We start from the raw sequence: 18604 nt of genomic DNA on the forward strand, positions 1-18604 counted from the left end.
TACCGTCAAATCAGATCTGACTGGTACAGGAGGAGATTGTCCCTCCTTCCCCGGCAGAGCATCTGGTGGATTTGAATTAATTTTTTTTTAAAATTTTTATTTTAGAGTGTGTGTGTGTGCGTGTGTGTGTGTGTGTGTGTGTGTGTGTGTATGAGAGAGAGAGAGAGTGAGTGTACCGTCAAATCAGATCTGACTGGTACAGGAGGAGATTGTCCCTCCTTCTCCGGCAGAGCATCTGGTGGCTTCAAACCGTGCACCTCTGGGATTGTAGTTGCAGCTCCTTGCCACTAGGCCACCAGAGCTCCCCTGATAGGCTAGCTCTTGAGTCAGTTTCAACTCAGGGCAAGACCACATGTGCTGAGTAGAACTGTCCCATAATTTTCAAAGCTGGTCTTCAGGGCACCTTTGGACGGACTCAAACTGTGCACCATTTGGCTACTTGTTATGTGCCACTGAAATGACTACAACTCTTAGTGACCTTATGAACCACAGCTCTGAGCCTTGCCCTGTCCTGAGCTAACCTCACAGTCTCCAACACACCTGAGCCCATTGCCACAGTCACTATGTCAATCCATCTCATCCAGGGTCTTCTCCTGCATTGACCTTCTACCCTTCCAAGTGTAATGTTCTTCTCCAAGGACTGGTAGGTACCCTCCTGACAACATGCCCAAAGTATGGGAGACAGAGTTTCAGAATCCTTGCTTCTAAGGAGCAACCTGCTTTCACTCGATTGCCAGTGATCGAGCATTTGCCCTCGAGTTGGTTCAAATGCATAGTAACCCTCCATTGGGTTTCTGAGGCAGTAAATCTTCACGGAAGGAAACTGCCCATCTTTCTCCCAAGGAGTGTCTGGTAGGTTCAAACCACTGACTTGGAGTTACTCAGCTAAGTCATTGCCATCGAGTCGAGCCAACTCATAACTGACCCTCCAGCAGGTTTTCTAAGTCTGTAAATCACAGGAGGATAGTGGCCTGTCTTTCTCCCGAGGTTGTGAACACCAGAGAGACATGGCATTTGTGTTAGGGCAGCACCCATGGGTTATGGCATCAGAGCTCCCTGATCCTTGCTTAGTAGCCTGATATGTTACGCCCTATACCACCAAGGCTCCTTTCAGGGAAATCAGTGGTTCTCGACTCTTCTTCCACCAAGAACTTAATTTGTGAATTCCTTCCAACATTCTCAGTGCCCAACAGACTTTGTATTTCAAATGCCTTTATTTGTTAAGCAGTTGTTGTCTCATCTTTTTTTTGTTACTCAAAGTTTATATATTAATACCAAACAGTTTCAGGTCTGTGCGAGACAGCCAGGATTACCTGATTTAATTCAGACTAGAAAAGTCTGTGCAGCCTTTTGTCATGGGTAAAGTGTCACTTAAGTACTTATAAAACTATCAAGAATAGAGGGACTCCCCAGGACCTTCCCAGGTCCATAGCACCTAGGTGCCTTAGACTACATCCTCTGATCTCCTCACTTTATAATTATGGGTAACTTGCAAGACTAAGGAGGGCAGCGTTGATGTGTCCAAGGTCACAGAGCACTTTGGTGGAGGACCTGGGCCAGGACCCGGATCTCCGGACTGTTCCTTTCTGCCAATCATACCTGTATGTGAACACTAACGACTGTGTGTAAAGAAAGTTACTCTAGGAGGATGAAACAGGTACCTGAGACTCTTGAGGATAAAGCAGGTGCCTCAGGACCTAAGACCAGAAAGACTGCTGGCCCACGGGGATACCCACGGCAGGGTGGAGGGACCTAGCCACAGCCCTCAGTGCTTTCTTCCCCTCCCCCAGCACCGTTTTGTCCTCCGGGAGCGACCACCCACAGTCATCATGGACCTAATCCAGCGGACCAAGGATGCTGTGCGGGAGCTGGACAACCTGCAGTACCGCAAGATGAAGAAGATTCTGTTCCAAGAGGCACCGAATGGTCCTGGCGCTGAGGCCCCAGAGGAAGAAGAGGTCTTGCCCCCTTTCCCTCTTTTAGCCCCATACTGAGTCTCCCAGCAACAACTGTTCCCTTGCACCTCATATTTCCTCTGTCTTCCCGTGTTCTCACCACACATACGCGCACACGTCCTTCCTCTTCCCAGCCCAACAGCCTGCGCCTTGTCCACAGGAAGCAGAACCCTACATGCACCGAGCTGGGACCCTGACCAGTCTGGAGAGTAGCCACTCGGTGCCCAGCATGTCCATTAGCGCCTCCAGCCAGAGCAGCTCTGTCAATAGTCTAGCTGATGCCTCAGACAATGAGGAAGAGGAGGAGGAGGAGGAAGAAGAGGAGGAGGAGGAAGGTCCCGAAGCTCGGGAGATGGCTATGATGCAAGAAGGGGAGCACACAGTTACCTCCCACAGCTCCATCATCCACCGGCTGCCGGTATGAGCTTACCCCGAGTGGGCCTCATGGAAGCAGTAGCCACACCCGAGCTCCACCTCAGGATCCCCTGGGTTCCCTCCTCTCCCTCCTTAAAGCTGACTTCTCAGCCTTAGATCTGCTAGGTCTCTTCCCGTCGCTCCCTTTGGGCCAAGTCGTGCCTTGGGTATCCCTTCCACTTTCCCTTCCTCTAGGGCTCTGACAACCTTTATGATGACCCCTACCAACCAGAGATCACCCCAAGCCCTATCCAGCCACCCACAGCCCCGGCTCCCACCTCCACCACTTCTTCTGCTCGCCGCCGGGCCTACTGCCGCAACCGGGACCACTTTGCCACCATCCGGACGGCCTCTCTGGTGAGTGTAGCTATCTCTGCTTTGCCTGCTTGCTGTCCATTTTCTATCACTTCTGAATATCCTACACAGTCTTTGTTAAGTTATTTTCTCCCTGTGGGTACAGGATTAATTCCACATTCTAGCCTTAACTCTCTGGTAGCTTTCACGTTCCTTTTCCTCCTCCCCCACCAAAAAACTTTGGTAACATTACTCTTCGTTTTTGTGGCCTACATTTCCACAGACATGTGCTGGGTGCCTTCCTAGGCTCCTCTGTTTAGTCAGCAGCTTCACTTCCCTGTATGCAGGCATGCTTAGGCCTCTGCTGTGACACTCTTGAATGATGTTAGGATAGGTCAGCTGCGTTCTGTGGCTCATGGAGTTCAGTGTGCGTCTCGTCCCCATGATTGGCTGTTAGGCCTGTGCATGTGTGTGCGTCTACTCCTTCCCGGTAACCTGGATGGGGAAGGAATGCTCCGGTTTGAGAGATAAGGCAGCTGAGTGCTCCTTAGCCAAGTGTGATCAGTGCCTCAGACTCCAAGCAGGGTCTTCGTCCTTTCCTAAACTCAGGCTATGGCAGTCCTTTCTGTTCACAGAGGAGAGAAAAGTTAGAATGTTCCTAAAATACAGGTGGGGGGGGGCTTGGGGTTTTTTTTGGTTGGATCCTACTGGCACAGGAGGAGATTGCCCCTCCTTCTCCAGCAGAGCATCTAGTAGATTTGAACTGTACGCCTTCAGGATTGCAGTGCAGCTTCTTGCCACTAGATCACCAGAGCTCCCTTAAAATACAGGGGTTTTTACCCACAGAGTTAATAGACTTGTGGACGACATTCCTGCCTAGCTCCTTTGAGCACCAACTGCCCCCTCGGGAGTCACTGGTTGGCTCTGCAGTCTTTAGGCGCTGTTGCATTGGTCCTACCTCATAGCAACCCTGTGTGCTACAGGAAACACTGGCTGGCCCTGCATTGCCCTTACTGTCATTGCTGTGTTGGAGTGGAGGGTGTGGCCTGTGTCTCAGTTCATCTTGTTGAGGGTCTTTCTCTGTTTCACTGTCTTCTGCTTTACCAAGCCTGCTCTCCTCCTCCAGAGACTGGTCCTTCCTTGTAACATGTCCAAAGGGTATCAGTCTTTGGTCTGACCGTTAGGCTTAAGAACATTGTTGGTTCTTCTGGCAGTCCGGAGAGTGGCACCTAACAATAACAACCAGCAGTTCCTGGCATATTTAATTTTCTTTACCAACAGTATAGCTCAAAATCACCACTTCCTTAGTCTTTTTTTTTTTTTATTCTTTGCCCAGATTTCATATGCACGTGAGGTGATTAAAAAGAACCATTGGTTGGATGAGGCACACCTTAGTCTTTAAACAGACATCCTTGTTTTTAACACTGTAAAGTGGGTCTTGAACAACAGATTTTCCTGGTGATTTTATTGACTGCTGTTTCCATGGATGTTGTTTGTGGATCCACATAAAATGAAATAGTTGGCAGCTTTGATAAGTGTCTCTGCTTTTTGCCTCTTGGTACAGTTGTGAGGATTGGACGGGGGGGGGGGTGCTGTTTTTGTTTTTGGTTTGGGGTTGGGTTTTTTTTTCCCTCTCGTGCAATGTAATCTATAGTGAAGGCTTTAGTCTTTGATCTTCAGAAAATGCTTCAAGTCCTCTTCATATTTGGTAAACAAGATTGTGTCATTTTCGCGTGCGTGCATGGTGTGTGTGTGTGTGTGTGTGTGTGTGTGTGTGTGTGTAAACCTGGACTGGTTTGAGGTGAGAGAGAGAGAGTGTGTGTGTGTGTGTGTCAGAGCCTGGGCTGGTTTGCGGTCCACTGACCTAACTAGCTGCCTGAACCTTGAATACAGTCATCCAGACCCAGTGTCCTTGCTTCTCCAGCATCTTTGACCCAGATGCCAGCTCTGCACCTGGAAGAGAATAGGCCCTTTGTGTTTTGAAGTCAAGGAAGCCAGTGCCTGCAGGTTCAGAGTTCCAGACTCTTCCCTGTGTCTCTCACACTCACTGTACTTTCATACATATAACACACATGCTAAGCTGTCGGTTTCCTTTGTGCATAGAGTGTGTTAGTATGCAAAAATCCTGTGATCTCCATAGGATTGTGCTTTTCTAGCAGATGAGAGAACTGAGGCTTAGAGAAGTTAACTTGTTTAAAGCATCTTTTTCTTGAAAATTTTTTATTTTAATTGAAATTTTAAAGAAAGTTTATAGAGAATTTGGGTTCCTATTCATTCAGTTTTGCACATTTTCTTCCCTACCCACTCCCCTGTTCACTTTTCACTTTGAAAACAAAATTCTTTCATAGCTGCACAATCCTTCCCCTTCCCCCCGCCCCAAGTCCACGTGCAGCTCTTGTTCTGGACTGTTGTAATGCAAATATTACCTAATCATTTATTCTTTTTAATCATTTCTTTTCCTCATCTGTTTCAATGCAGTATACATTATTTATCCCCTCTTATCTTAGTTTCCTCCCAACCCCCATGTCAGTCCTGTTTTAGAACAGTGGCATTACGCAGTATTTGTCCTTTTGTAACTGAGATATTTCACTCAGCATAATGTCCTCCAGGGTCACCCATTTTGTATAATCTTTCATGAGTTCCTTGTTTTTCAATGCTGCGTAGTATTCCATTGGGTGAATATACCACAGCTTCTCTATCCCTTTGTTTGTTGATGGGCACTTGGGTTGTTTCCATCTCTTTGCTTTTGTGAACTACGCAACAATGAACATAGCTGTGCTTAAGATTAAGTATCTCAAGTAGCAGGACTCAGGTTTGAGCCTAGGTCTGTCTACTCTTCGAATGTTGTGTGAATTGTTCCCAGTTTTGTGTGAGCCCCAATAATACTTACTCAGTGTCTATCATTTCATCATACCAGTAGTGAAGTAGGTTGGTAGTATCTTTATTATCCCATTGAGGAACTAGGCTCAGAGAGGTTGGGCGTGTGCTTCATGGTCACCCAGCGAGGAAAGTACCAAATGACATTTACGTTTTACTCGAGTTTAAAATATGCGTTCCCCCTCAGATCATGAGGACAGTGAGGTTAATAAAATGGGGGCCCAGAGCTGAGCCCTTTCTCTCATCCGCCCACTACCCCAGGTAAGCCGTCAGATCCAGGAGCATGAGCAGGACTCAGCCCTGCGAGAACAGCTGAGTGGCTATAAGCGGATGCGACGACAGCACCAGAAACAGCTGCTGGCCCTGGAGTCTCGGCTCAGGGGTGAACGCGAGGAGCATAGTGCACGGCTGCAGCGGGAGCTCGAGGCACAACGGGCCGGCTTTGGGGCTGAGGCAGAAAAGCTGGCACGAAGGCACCAGGCTATCGGTGAGAAGGAGGCACGGGCTGCCCAGACTGAGGAGCGTAAATTCCAGCAGCACATTCTCGGACAGCAGAAGAAAGAGCTGGCTGCCCTGCTGGAGGCACAAAAGAGGACCTACAAACTTCGAAAGGAGCAGCTAAAGGAGGTGAGGCTGGGGCTGGGCTGGGGCCAGGCCTGGGGAGGTGGTCGGTGGAGCAGGCCCTGACCTCCCTGCGCTCCCGCTGCCCTGGCCCAGGAACTCCAGGAGAATCCCAGCACACCCAAGCGGGAGAAGGCTGAGTGGCTTTTGCGACAGAAGGAACAGCTCCAGCAGTGCCAAGCAGAGGAGGAGGCAGGCTTGCTACGGCGGCAGCGGCAGTACTTTGAGCTGCAGTGTCGCCAGTATAAGCGTAAGATGCTGCTGGCCCGTCACAGCCTGGACCAGGACCTGTTGCGGGAGGTAGGGCACCCTGTCCTCACTGTCTTCTGGCTCCTTTTATGGATTCCACACTCCAGCCCTTATCTGTTTGTTTCACTTGTCTCCATCTGTCTTCATTCTGTGTTCTGAGATTTCTTCCATTTTTTTTGTTGCCCAACCCACAAGACCCTGCTAGTTTCCTCATGCCACGCTAGCCAGTTTGCACCCTTGATTTCCTTCCTCTACCCACTTCTCAGCCCCATCTGCCAAGGAGTCCTCAGGCTTTCGCTTCTTTACCACCAGCAAGACTCCTGACTGAGCCCTGGGTCCTCCCTTCCTTTTGCCTCAGGACTTGAACAAGAAACAGACACAGAAGGACTTGGAGTGTGCGTTGCTGTTGCGGCAACATGAGGCCACACGGGAGCTGGAGCTTCGGCAGCTCCAGGCTGTGCAGCGCACACGAGCTGAGCTCACCCGCCTGCAGCACCAGACGGAGCTGGGCAACCAGCTGGAGTATAACAAGCGACGTGAGCAGGAGTTGCGGCAGAAGCATGCGGCCCAGGTTCGCCAGCAGCCCAAGAGCCTCAAAGTACGTGCAGGCCAGCGCCCCCCGGGCCTCCCGCTCCCCGTTCCTGGGGCTCTGGGACCACCCAGCACAGGCACCCCTAGAGAAGAGCAGCCCTGCTCATCTGGCCAGGCGGCAGTCCTGGACCAAGGACTGCTGGGAAAGGAGGAAGCAGTTCCTGAGAGAAGGATTCTGGGAAAGGAAGGGGCCACCTTGGAGCCAGAGGAGCGGAGGATTGTAGGGGAAGAATCAGAACCCCCTAGTCCCAGTGCACAAGAACATAGGAGTCTGATTGATGAAGATGTTTGGGGTCTACCCAGGGAGGAAATAGAAGAGTTTAGAGTCCCATCCCTGACACCCCAGGAGAGGAACATTGTGGGCCAGGAGGAAGCTGAAGCATGGAGGTTGTGGGATAAAGGCGATGGAAGCCTTCTGGATGAGGAGTTTGACCTTGGCTGGGTTCAGGCCCCAGCTCTAACCCCGGTCCCTGAGGAGGAGGAAGACGAGGAGGAGGGGGCTCCAATTGGAACCCCTAGAGATCCAGGTGATGGCTGTCCTTCCCCAGACATCCCTCCTGAGCCCCCTCCAACATATTTGAGATCTGGCCCTGCCAGCCAGTTACCTGGGCTCCTGTCCCATGGCCTCCTGACTGGCCTCTCCTTTGCAGTGGGCTCCTCCTCCGGCCTTTTGCCTCTACTGCTGCTGCTCCCACTGCTGGCAGCCCAGGGTGGAGGGGGCCTGCAGGCAGCACTGCTGGCCCTTGAGGTGGGCTTGGTGGGCCTGGGGGCCTCCTACCTGCTCTTTTGTACAGCTCTGCATCTGCCTCACAGTATATTCCTACTCCTAGCCCAGGGTACTGCACTGGGGATTGTTCTGGGCCTGAGCTGGCGCCGGGGCCTTATGGGGGTGCCTCTGGGCCTTGGAGTTGCCTGGCTACTAGCTTGGCCGGGCCTGGCTCTGCCACTGGCGGCTGTGGCAGCGGGGGGCAAGTGGGTACGACAGCAGGGTCCACGGATGCGCAGGGGCATCTCTCGCCTCTGGTTGCGGGCTCTGCTTCACCTGTCACCCATGGCCTTCCGGGCCCTGCAGGGTTGTGGGGCTGTTAGAGATGGGGGCCTGTTTGCGCTCTACCCAAAGACCAACAAGAATGGCTTCCGTAGCCGTCTCCCTGTACCTGGCACCCGGCGTGGCAGTGCCCGTACTGCCTATCACCCATTAGCCCTGTTGTCAAGAGTTTGGGCCCTGTGCAAGGGCTGGAACTGGCACCTGGCACGGGCCAGTCAGGGTTTAGCTTCTCACTTGCCCCCTTGGGCAATCCACACACTGGCCAGCTGGGGCCTGCTGCGGGGTGAACGGCCCAGCCGCATCCCCCGACTGCTCCCACGCAGCCAGCGCCGGCTGGGTCCCCCTGCCTCCCGTCAGCTACCTTCAGGGACTCTAACTGGGCGAAAGTCGAGAACCCGCCAATCTCGTGCGCTTCCTCCCTGGAGGTGACCAGCCAGCTCTTCCTCAGCCCAGACCTAGAGAGCATTGAGCACTTTATCTCCCACTCCTCAGTGACGTTTCTCCAGAACCAGGTCCCCCTCTCTCCCGTCCCTCCTTCAGTTGACTCCCAGCCTCCCAGGCAGGCTGCCTCTGCCGCAGCGGGGCCTGGAGGTTACACTTTGTGTCCTCCCAATGCTCCTCCCACCCTAAGTTATTGCTGTCCTCCCACTGTGTGTGTGCGCTCATCCTCACCCTCATCAACTCAGGCCTGGGGCCAGGGGTGGCAGTGGGTGGACCACAGGTTGGGTTTTGGGGTTTTTTTTTTCTCCTCTTTGATTTTGTTTTTCTGTCTCCCTTCCAACCTGTCCCCTTCCCCCTACCAAAAAAAAAAAAAGATAAAAAGACAAACACAAATAAAATATCTGAGCGGAACTGTACCTTTGGCCCAGGCTGCCTCTGTCTGCTTTGTCCTGCCGCCTAGCCTCCCCGGTATGCCCCTGATCTGGACCCTTGACCCCAGTTCCATGACCTCTTCACTGCCATCTACGTTACCTTAACCCCCAGCTCCTCAGCCTCGTCTCTGCCTGTATAGTTTACCTTGCCCCACAACTACCGCAGCTTCTGGGACCCTGTTGAATGTCCACAGAACTTGTTGGCCCCATAGTTTTCTTATTCATAGGTTCCTTCCAGAAAACCCTTCGTCCATGTCCTGCGTGAATCCCTTCTGTCTGAGAGTGGGATTTTTCTCTTAGCATCAAGCATTACCCTAGAGGGCTGGGGCATATAGCTGCAGACCCTTCACAGTGGGCAGAGAGGAGACTTGGGGGGGGAGGTAGGCAGAGCAGAGGATGGGGACAGTGGAAAATGGGACCAGTTTGGGGTGGGAGCTAAGTGGTAAGAGCTGAGCTAGACTGGAACTGGTCAGGAGGGCGACAGCTGCTGGCCCACTGAACTCCTGTGGCCCATTCTGGCCACCTCCTTTGCCCCTTTCTCTTATTATGTGCCCCCAAGGTGGGGCAGCCCCTTCTTATCCATCTCTTAGCTCAGTGCTTCCCCCCACTTCCTCCCTCCCCAAGGTACCCAGCCTGGGGCTTCCTCCGTCTTTTCCTTAGTTGTGTTGCTTTCTTCCATGGGTGTTTTGTGTAACTTGGTGCTCTTTCTTTTATACACATTCTTATATTTGCTCACGTTTCTATCTCTAGGTCATACTTCTCCCTCTTTGCATGACCACAACTTCTTGTGTGTATTCAGAATTCCATACAAATTCTTGGCTCCCTGTCTGTGAACATGCTCTCTGATGCTCGCTCTTGTGAATCTTCCACTCAGCTCTGTGAACGTGCTCTTGGATCCAGTCTTGTTTCCTCTGCATCTCTTGCCCAAGAGCCTTCCTGATCTCTCAACACAACCCCATCTCACCATGTCTGTCTGTATACAGCTCCCCCCGCCCCCTCTGTCTAACATGTTTTCTGTTTCTCTCCCTCTCCCTGTCTCTGCTTCTGTCTCCTCTCCACTATTTCTTCTCCCCTTCTCCCCTGGTTGTTTCTCCTCCTCCTTTTCCTCTTCTTCCTCCCCCCTGCCCCATCTCCCTTCGATCCATCCACTGCGTAGTCTAAGGAGCTGCAGATCAAGAAGCAGTTCCAGGAGACGTGCAAGATCCAGACTCGGCAGTACAAGGCTCTGCGGGCACACTTGCTGGAGACCACGCCCAAAGCTCAGCACAAGAGCCTCCTTAAGCGGCTCAAGGAAGAACAGACCCGCAAGCTGGCGATCTTGGCCGAGCAGTACGACCAGTCCATCTCAGAGATGCTCAGCTCACAGGCGGTGAGGCCTGGGGTCCAGGGAGGAGCATGGTGGTGTCTGGCCTTTGCGTTTTAGCGGGGGAGTCGGGGGCTGTAGACACAGACGGGGCTTTTTGTGCTTGGGAAGTTCAAATATTCTCCCACTGTTAGTGTTCTTTGCAATGGTTTTATCATCTCTCCCAGTATTTTCTTAAAGTGTTGACAAAGCCGGCCAGCCTACCAAGATCCACCAAAGAAACATAGCTATAATTTTTTCCTAGTCCTGAGCTAATTTATTGAGTTTTACAGGGAGCCGGACAAAGTGATTGTGGCCTTTGGGCCCATTTACCCCAAATCTGGAGGATTTTGAAGGTTGCTCTTCTAAAACCAATCCCATAGTGCTGGGATTGGTCACTCATATAATACACGCAGAGTCAGCAGCAAATGACCCAGTAGGAACTATAGATTGCTAATCTGTAGTAAACCGTGTCACCACATCAAAGATCTGCTTTTGCTTTAGCTGGTATCTCTCTTATCTCCCAATCCCTGAGTACCTTCCTGCAGATTCAAAGCCTCTTTCAAACTTACAGTCCCTGACTGGGGCAGAGTACTCAGTAAGCAAGGTAAGTGTGGACTGACTGATCTGTAGTGAACAATTTTATAAATTTATAACCACTTTCCTGAGAAAACCTGAATGAAATTGTTCACAATATATTAGTAAGTCAGCCTGTGCTTACTGCCTCTCTTACTGGGTGGTTTGCACCTGCATAGAATGGAGAAGGGCCCATTCCAGGCCACTCCCTCACCCTGATCCCCCTTCTTATAGGTAACTAGTTAGTGTTTTTCCCTGTGCATATTTGGAATATGGGATAAAACTTTCAAACAGAAATGGAATCCTACTTTCCATACTGTTCTTTTAACTTCCTTTTTCTTCTTAGTATTTCTTGTGCATCTTTCCACATCCGTACACGTGTCTCATTTTTTTTAACAGTGTAGCTTTTTCTGTGGCATGACTGTACCAGAATCTATTTAACCAAAACCCTTATTGGTGGACATTTAGGTTGTTTCCAGTATTTTGCTATTACAACGCTTCACTGAACACCTTCGCGCACATGTGCAAGTATACCTGGGGGATAAATTCCTGGAAGTGTAATTGCTGTGTCACAGGGTATGACGATCTTTTGTTTTGGTAGATGTTGAGACTGGCTGCTGCTTGAAACCTCAAGGGCCCAGGCCTACCTGGGACAGGGGAGGATTTTGGGAGCGGGGAGGAGATCTCTAGAACTGGTCCTCCTTCTTCTCTAGCTGCGGCTGGATGAGACCCAGGAGTCTGAGTTCCAGGCTCTTCGGCAGCAACTTCAGCAGGAGCTGGAGCTGCTCAATGCTTATCAGAGCAAGATCAAGATCCGCACGGAGAGCCAGCATGAGCGGGAGCTGCGGGAGCTGGAGCAGAGAGTGGCACTGAGGCGGGCACTGCTGGAGCAGCGGGTAAGGCAGCTTAGCCTCCAGAGTGAGAGGGGAGGGGGCATTCCCCAGACCTGCACCCCATCCCCCATAACCTCTGTCTGGGTGTCCTAGGTGGAAGAGGAGCTGCTGGCCCTCCAGACAGGGCGCTCTGAACGAATCCGGAGTTTGCTAGAACGGCAGGCTCGAGAGATCGAGGCCTTTGATGCTGAGAGTATGAGGCTGGGCTTCTCCAGTATGGCTCTTGGGGGCATCCCAGCGGAGGCTGCTGCCCAGGGCTATCCTGCTCCACCCCCTGCCCCTGCCTGGCCCTCTCGTCCTGTCCCCCGCTCAGGGGCACACTGGAGCCATGGCCCTCCTCCACCCGGCATGCCCCCCCCAGCCTGGCGTCAGCCCTCTCTGCTCACTCCTCCAGGTCCCCCAAACTGGATGGGACCATCAGCACAGAGTGGGACACCCCGTGGTGGAGCCCTGTTGCTGCTAAGAAATAGCCCTCAGCCCCTGCGACGGGCAGCCTCAGGAGGCAGTGGCAGTGAGAATGTGGGTCCCCCCGCTGCCGCTGTGCCCGGGCCTCTGAGCCGCAGCACCAGTGTTGCTTCCCACATCCTCAACGGTTCTTCTCACTTCTACTCCTGAAGTGCAGAGCAGAGGAGCAGTGAGCTGGACTGGGGCGGGTGAAGCCCGATCCTGGAGCACAGTAAGCTTGTGGCCCACCTAAAGGTGGGGGAAAGGATGTCAGCTCCAGTTCCCTTCAAACCTCATCTCATGAGCTTCTTGGGGCTGGCCAGTGGCCCAGGGCCAGCTTGGGCTTAAGTGCCTCAAGGCTGACCAGGAGCCTCTGCCTCCCCACCATGGTGCCAGGGTCTCCCTCCATCACAGCTTAGGGAAAGGAGGGAGATGTGTGTGTCAAATATTCATCTAGTCCCCTGGGGGAGGGGAAGGGTGGGTCTAGATATATTCAGAAAACTATACTATTCCCTGCAGTGGGGCTGTGGACTGGGGATGCCAGGGCCGCAGGCCTGGGGCGGGGAGAACGGGAGGAGGTGGCCTTCCTAGTGTTACTGCAAAGCCAAGGTCCTGCCACCTGCCTCTGGGAGATGGGTTGTCGGTTACACTAGGAAAGAATTAGGATGGGGCCTTGGAGTTGACCTCTGGGTCTCTCCATTAAGGCTCCTCCTCACCTCTTCTCCCTGTTGCTGTCTGAAGTCCTGTGCCGTCTTGTCCTCTTTCTTTTTTTAAAAAATTGGGATCAGGGCTGGGGCTGGGGAACAAGGGTAAGACCTTGGAAGGGGCTGCTCCCAGGCATGGGGGCAGTCATGGGAGCCCCTCTCAGCTTATGGGGCTGGCACAGAACCCCAGTGCAAGCTTTTAATAAACTGTTGGTTATTCTGACAGATTCCGGGACTCACCTCTTCTGTCTTGAGATGTTTAAGAGCTGTGGAACAAATTATTATACAGCTGGGCTGTATGACTGAAAATTTCAGTGACTGATGATTTCAGACATGACCAGGTCCAAAGTCTTGGAGCATGTTTCCAACTTCTTCAGTTTCTCTGCTTGCCTTTGCTTTGCCTTCAAAGATTCTTCATGTTTCACTTCACATAGAGGCTTCAGGCTTATTTTATCACTAAAATAAGCAGCCTCAATAGAAAGATTCCAGCTAAATTCTGAAGCAACGTCATTCACTCGATCTGTAGCCCAAGTTCTGATTCTGGCTCCACCTCCCTCATAGAGTAGAATTGCTTCATAGGGTTTCTGGGGGTGGGGGGTGGGGGGTGAGTGAGGGAGTGATGTGATGCTCTGGTGGCCTAGTGTAAGAAGTTGTACTGCCAATCGTAAGGCACGTGGTTCATATTCACCAGCTTATCCGTAGAAGACAAATGCGCAGTCTCCTTCCATGAGATTTAAAGCCTCTGAGAAACTGCTCGAAGGTCAGTTATGAATGAGTCACCTCTAGCTCAATGATACATAACATAGTTGGATAGATAGCAAGAAAGATAAAGCTAGCTAGCTCTGTATGTCTCCTTTGTGCCCTAGGCCATCTAAGTTCTGTATGCAGCCCTTTTGGACGAAGTAGAGAGAGCCCTTGCCTAAGAGCAGAAAGGTGGAGTCAGGAGCTGCTTACAAGTCATTTCATGCTTACTGTCTTCATAACTAGGTATTAGGCTGTCAGATACAAATAAGTGATCAGAGGCAGGCTAGAGAGATCATAGCCATACACCTTTCTGGTAGGGTGTGGAGATGGGAACTTGGCTGGAAAGGAAACAGATGAGAAACCCTGGCTGCTGCTCAGCTCCTGGCCCAAAGTCCAGAGGGTAAAAGACCAGTTCTAATGAGGCAACTGCAAGTACGCCTTTATTGTTAACAAAGCCCGTAAATACCTTAAACAAAATGAAGGTGAGGTTAGGGCCCCAGGGCCTTGTCTTCCCCGAAGAAAGCAGCTTCGAGCCTGTGCAGGCACAGGACGGGGGACTACATATGCTTTGTACAAGTGGTGCCAAGTCCTTCCGAGGGAGCATATGCTCAGGTGCTCTCGCCATCACTGCTGATGATGCCTCGCATATGAGACCAGTCTAAGGGCGGGCGGCGGGGCTGCTCTTCCTCAGAGTCCAGGGTCCTGTGGTACAGCTCTCCCTGGGATGCTGCTCCTGAAGGGTTCCAGGCTGTGCGTCTGCGTGACCGGCCTGGCAGGTAGGGGAAGTCAGTGGCTTTCAAAGCCCAAGCCCCCCATCTCGCTGAGGAAGCCCCTTACCTGAACTGCTGATGATGTTGGCAACATCCAAAGAGGCTACCTCGGCTGCCTCTTCCCGCTGCTGCTTCAAGGCCCGACACTTCTCCAGGGAAGGGTTACCTGAGGCAGAAGAACAAGTGATCCTCTCTCCGACAGCAGAAGCCCCCTTGTGTGGCTGCCAGGACATGCCCAGCCTCACCCTTCATGCCCAGGGCTTCCAGTTCTGCCCGGAGGACACTCAGGCGCTCTTTGTGCGAGTGACAGGAGCCCAGCAGCTTCTTGTAGTTCCGATAGGCCCCACAGGCCCGGATGTAGCGCTTTAGCCTCATAATGGCAGGGTGGTCTTCACCACGACGGCCAGAGACAGCCTGCAAGGAAGGACCAGCTGAAGGCCTCACTGCTGAGCCTGAGGCGGGCCCATCTCCCCCTTCCCCGCCTGTGTCCTCACCTTCCTTCCTTCAGGCTCTGGACTTTCATCTGAGGAGGAAGAGGAGCTGCGGGTCTTGCCTTTCTTGGCACTCTTCTTGGAAGAGCGGTTCCTCCTCTCCCCCTGGGGACTCTCTTCTGCCTCGCTGTCGCTCACCTCCCTCTCCACGTCACTCTCCTCACCGCTGACACTAGCCACCTCGCCTGCTTTTTTAGTGCCTTTACTCTTCCCTTTGACTGCCTTCCCACTGTCTTCCACATCCTCCTCACTGCTTCCGCTCTGCTTTTCCCTGCCCTTACACTTGTCACTCACTTTCTGCAATGAAGGCTCTTCCTCACCCTCAGTTTCATCCCCACTGCCTGCTGCCTCTTTGTCCTTTCTGTCCTCCGAGTTTCCCATAAGCTTCCCTGCCTTGTTTTTCAGCTTAACGCTCTTCTTGTCCCTAGCTAGCCTTTCCCCTCTGTTCCTCTTGGCCTTGCATGTCCATTCCTCTTCATCCCCCTCTTCGCTGTCCTCCTCGTCCTCTCTGTTCTCTCTCTTCTTGGATGAGGCATCCTCAGCCTCACTCTCCTCTTCACTCTCCTGGTGGCTTTTGGCTTGCTCTCCCTCCTGCTTCCTTGCCCTCCTGGGGGCAGCTTCCTCCTCGCTGTCCTCACTCTCCTCCACAGCCTGCTTCCTACTAGCTGCGGCTTTGCCCAGTTTCTGCTTGGTCCTTCTCACAGTGGCCTTCGTCTTGCCCTTGAACTTTGGTCCCCCTTCCTCACTACCCCCTTCCTTCCTGACCTTTCTGGCAGAGCCTGCCTCCTCTTCCTCCTCACTGCTCTCATCCACTCCCTCCTCTGACCCCATCTTTGCAGTCTGGTCCCTCTGCGAGGCCTCCTCATCTCTGCTCTTGTTTGTTGATTTCTTTGATGTTTGCTTTGGACCCTTCTTGGCTGGGCTGGCTTCTGCTTCTGCCATCCCGTTTTCTGCTGGAGAGCTGGAGGAGTCTGAGCTGGAGGCTGCAGAGCTGAGTTCTAGAACAGGGAAGAAAGGGATGGGACTCATTTTTCCTGTTCCTGCCCGTGTCCCTGTCCCTTTGGGAAAAGGTCGCCTCTAGTCCTGCTTTCAAAGAGTGAAGAGCTGCAGGAAACACCTCCACGACCACCCCGATCTGGCTCCTGATTCAAAAGCCCCAGGTTCACACTTTGGGACACAATTCGTGTCGGTATGAATAAACCAAGAATGCGGAAAAGTCTCAAGGCCATGAATCTGAACAAACCTGATTCTGAATTGAAACGGGGCTTTTTTCTCTCTGAATCGCTGGAAGGGGAGGCGGCCCTCTTCACCTTTTTCGAAAGGCCTCGCCCCCTGGCACCCCGGTCATCCACCTGTGTGCGAGGAGAGGGCCGCATGGACCCGGCTGTGTCCTGCCCACCCCTCGGGCCCAGCCTCCCGCCGCCGAGATCCTGCCCCGCACCTGCATCCTCAGCAACTCCTCCTCCACCAGCCGCTTCAGCGCCTGCTTCTCTTCGACTTCCAAGTGGTCGCGACCCACATGAGCCAAGAACCGCTGCCGCACGATGGAGTGCGTGAGCGCGCTGCGGGGACAAGGTGTCAAGGAGGAGGCCCCGTCCCGCCCCTGCCCTGTCCAGTCCCACCTCCTCCAGCACCTGGGCACCTGAGGTCCGGGCGTCCGCGGAAGAGTCTGCGAGTGAACTCCCGCATCTCGCTATCCCGCGCCATTTTGCTCCATTCGGGATTGGTCGCTCCCGCCGTTTTTCTTCCCGGCTTCCGTCAGCGCATTTGACAGCAGGTCGCGCACGCGCGCTGCCGGGGCCCTGGAAGGCGTGGGAGCGTTAGCTGTCGCTCGCGGGCGGCTTCGCCGGACAGCTTTACCAGACGACTCTTGCTGCCCGCCCCAGCGGCAGTTGGAGGGCCTCGCGCTTCTCTCTCTTTCTTAGAACAAATCTCTCTAAAAGTTCTCCTTAGAAACCCTTTGGGCGGCTACAACTTTGGGTGTGACGTAATCAACGCGCGACGCTGTCACCGTGGCCACTCGTCACAGGCACTAGCTTTGCCGCTCTTATTTTGAAAAGCAGTCGAAAACGGGCCGACTGGAAAGGAAACAGGACTATCTGGGTGCGAGGGATCCTTTCTTTGACAGAGGGGGGATCGGAGCCGCCCAGCATCCGCCATCTTTGCCACTTAATCCCGTCTCTGCGACGCCATCTTTAACGTAACCACGGGAAGCAGTTCTCAGGATTCCCCAAGGGGGCAGTCGGGGGTGCGAGGGCGACCCGCGCGCGAGGGCCGCCGGGAGTTGTAGTCCCGCCCGGGCAGAGCCTTGCGGAATCTCCGGAAGTCGAGGTCCGGTTGAGCCGGCCCGGGGGTAGCGGGCACCGGGCCGCTGCTCCTGCGGCCGGTCATGAACGGGCCGGCCGATGGCGAGGTGGACTACAAGAAGAAATACCGGAACCTGAAGCGGAAGCTCAAGTTTCTCATCTACGTGAGTACCGGGAGGAAGAAGAGGTTGTGCATGACGAGGCCTGGCTTTGGGGGGAACCTCAGTTTACTCATGCATACAAAGGGTGGAGAGAGCTGTTGCTGGCCTCTGGGGCCCATCAGGCACGGCCATTGGCTCAGTGGCCCCCTTTTTCGTGGTGCAGGAACATGAGTGCTTCCAGGAGGAGCTAAGGAAGGCGCAGAGGAAATTGCTGAAGGTGTCCCGGGACAAGAGGTGAGGGACTCCGGGGAGTGGGGTGGGGAGGGGTCACCTGCGCATCTTCTTATCCTGAGATGGGGCCAGGGAGGCCCAGTGCTTCCTTCGAAGCTGTGTCGAGCAGCCTGTTAGCCCGTGAGGAGGGAAGAGGGCCCCAGGGCGAGCGAATAACTGAAAAGCGCATCAACCCTCTTGTCTTCCCGGTCTCCCCCTCAGTTTCCTCCTTGATCGGCTTCTGCAGTACGAGAACGTGGATGAAGACTCTTCTGGTGAGCACGGGCTCGAGAAATTGACGGAGGCCAGCAGGTGTTCCCGGTCCTTCCTTTTAGGCTTTTGGGAGCTTGTGCAGCTTCCAGAGTTTCTTTTGTTCGCTTTCCATCCCTGTCATTCTTCCAAGGATTTACTGAGCATCTCTGCTGTTTGTCACGCACTGTGCTTGGAACAGTGCTTGTTGGGACGGGGTGCAGCAGTAACCAAGCAGGACCAGTCCCGTGGCATCTTAACAGCTCATATTCTAGCGGCCGGGAGGAGGACAACTAAGTTAGACGTTTAGATAAAGACTTGAAAGTTGTGAAAGCAGGGTTAATGGTCGTGATTGACTAGGTTAGAGCAGGGATTCACAAGCTTTTTCTATAATAGGGTCAAATAGTACTTTAAGTTGTGAGACGGGTTCTGACTTATAATTTTCATATGTCATGAAATACTTTTTTTTTTACAGTATTTTCAGAAAATCAAAAGCCATCTTAGCTTGTAGACCATTTGAAGGCTCGAAGGCAAGTAATAGGCTTAGGACAGTCACATTTAAGCTGAGACCTAGAGTCTAGGAAGAACCCAGTCCTGTGAGGATATGAGTGAGAGCTTTTTAGGAGAAGGAAATAACAATTAGAAATGCCAGGGTGAGGGGAGCTCTGGTGGCCTAGTGGCAAGAAGCTGCACTGCAATCCCAGAGGCGCATGGTTCGAATCCACCAGATGCTCTGCCGGGGAAGGAGGGACACTCTCCTCCTGAACCAGTCAGATCCGATTTGACGGTACAC

The 18604-nt window shown here is 52.9% G+C and overlaps 3 protein-coding genes across 5 annotated transcripts in view; 2 read left to right on the forward strand and 1 right to left on the reverse strand.

Annotated features, from left to right (window-relative positions):
• Positions 1-12509, forward strand: part of TAOK2 (TAO kinase 2) — a 21185-nt gene extending 8676 nt beyond the window's left edge. Inside the window, exons 11-19 of one of the 3 annotated variants that reach the window (XM_006896545.1) lie at positions 1791-1958; positions 2116-2373; positions 2565-2726; positions 5802-6167; positions 6258-6461; positions 6769-7008; positions 10078-10290; positions 11553-11735; positions 11826-12509. In XM_006896545.1, coding sequence (XP_006896607.1) covers positions 1791-1958; positions 2116-2373; positions 2565-2726; positions 5802-6167; positions 6258-6461; positions 6769-7008; positions 10078-10290; positions 11553-11735; positions 11826-12347 — 2316 coding nt within the window. In that variant the 3' untranslated portion in view covers positions 12348-12509. Of the gene's footprint in view, positions 1-1790; positions 1959-2115; positions 2374-2564; positions 2727-5801; positions 6168-6257; positions 6462-6768; positions 8914-10077; positions 10291-11552; positions 11736-11825 lie in introns of those variants that run through there. The other 2 variants (XM_006896544.1, XM_006896543.1) reach the window with 2 other exon arrangements.
• Positions 12510-14232: 1723 nt separating this feature from the next.
• Positions 14233-16592, reverse strand: HIRIP3 (HIRA interacting protein 3). Its single transcript, XM_006896617.1, has 8 exons — positions 16528-16592; positions 16327-16447; positions 16129-16237; positions 15651-15883; positions 14889-15593; positions 14640-14808; positions 14462-14560; positions 14233-14393 (listed from the first exon to the last, which is right to left on the reverse strand). Exons 1-8 carry the CDS (start codon positions 16590-16592, stop codon positions 14233-14235), a joined length of 1662 nt encoding a protein of 553 aa, XP_006896679.1.
• Positions 16593-17274: 682 nt separating this feature from the next.
• Positions 17275-18604, forward strand: part of INO80E (INO80 complex subunit E) — a 7699-nt gene continuing 6369 nt past the window's right edge. Inside the window, exons 1-3 of the mRNA XM_006896618.1 lie at positions 17275-17355; positions 17516-17586; positions 17785-17866. Of these exons, the coding sequence (XP_006896680.1) occupies positions 17275-17355; positions 17516-17586; positions 17785-17866 (234 nt within the window). The remainder of the gene's footprint in view (positions 17356-17515; positions 17587-17784; positions 17867-18604) is intronic.

Source organism: Elephantulus edwardii, unplaced genomic scaffold (assembly GCF_000299155.1).
Source record: "Elephantulus edwardii isolate Elephantulus edwardi_28Jun2011 unplaced genomic scaffold, EleEdw1.0 scaffold00186, whole genome shotgun sequence".
In the NCBI taxonomy this organism is placed as follows: Eukaryota; Metazoa; Chordata; class Mammalia; order Macroscelidea; family Macroscelididae; genus Elephantulus; species Elephantulus edwardii.

Coding starts and splice junctions, on each gene's coding strand:
- HIRIP3 (XM_006896617.1), bottom strand. CDS start 16,592: ATGGCGCGGGATAGCGAGATGCGGGAGTTCACTCGCAGACTCTTCCGC. Junction 14,809..14,888: donor CAGAGCCTGAAGGAAGGAAG/GTGAGGACACAG, acceptor CCTTCCTTGCAG/GCTGTCTCTGGCCGTCGTGG. Junction 14,394..14,461: donor CAACATCATCAGCAGTTCAG/GTAAGGGGCTTC, acceptor CCTACCTGCCAG/GCCGGTCACGCAGACGCACA.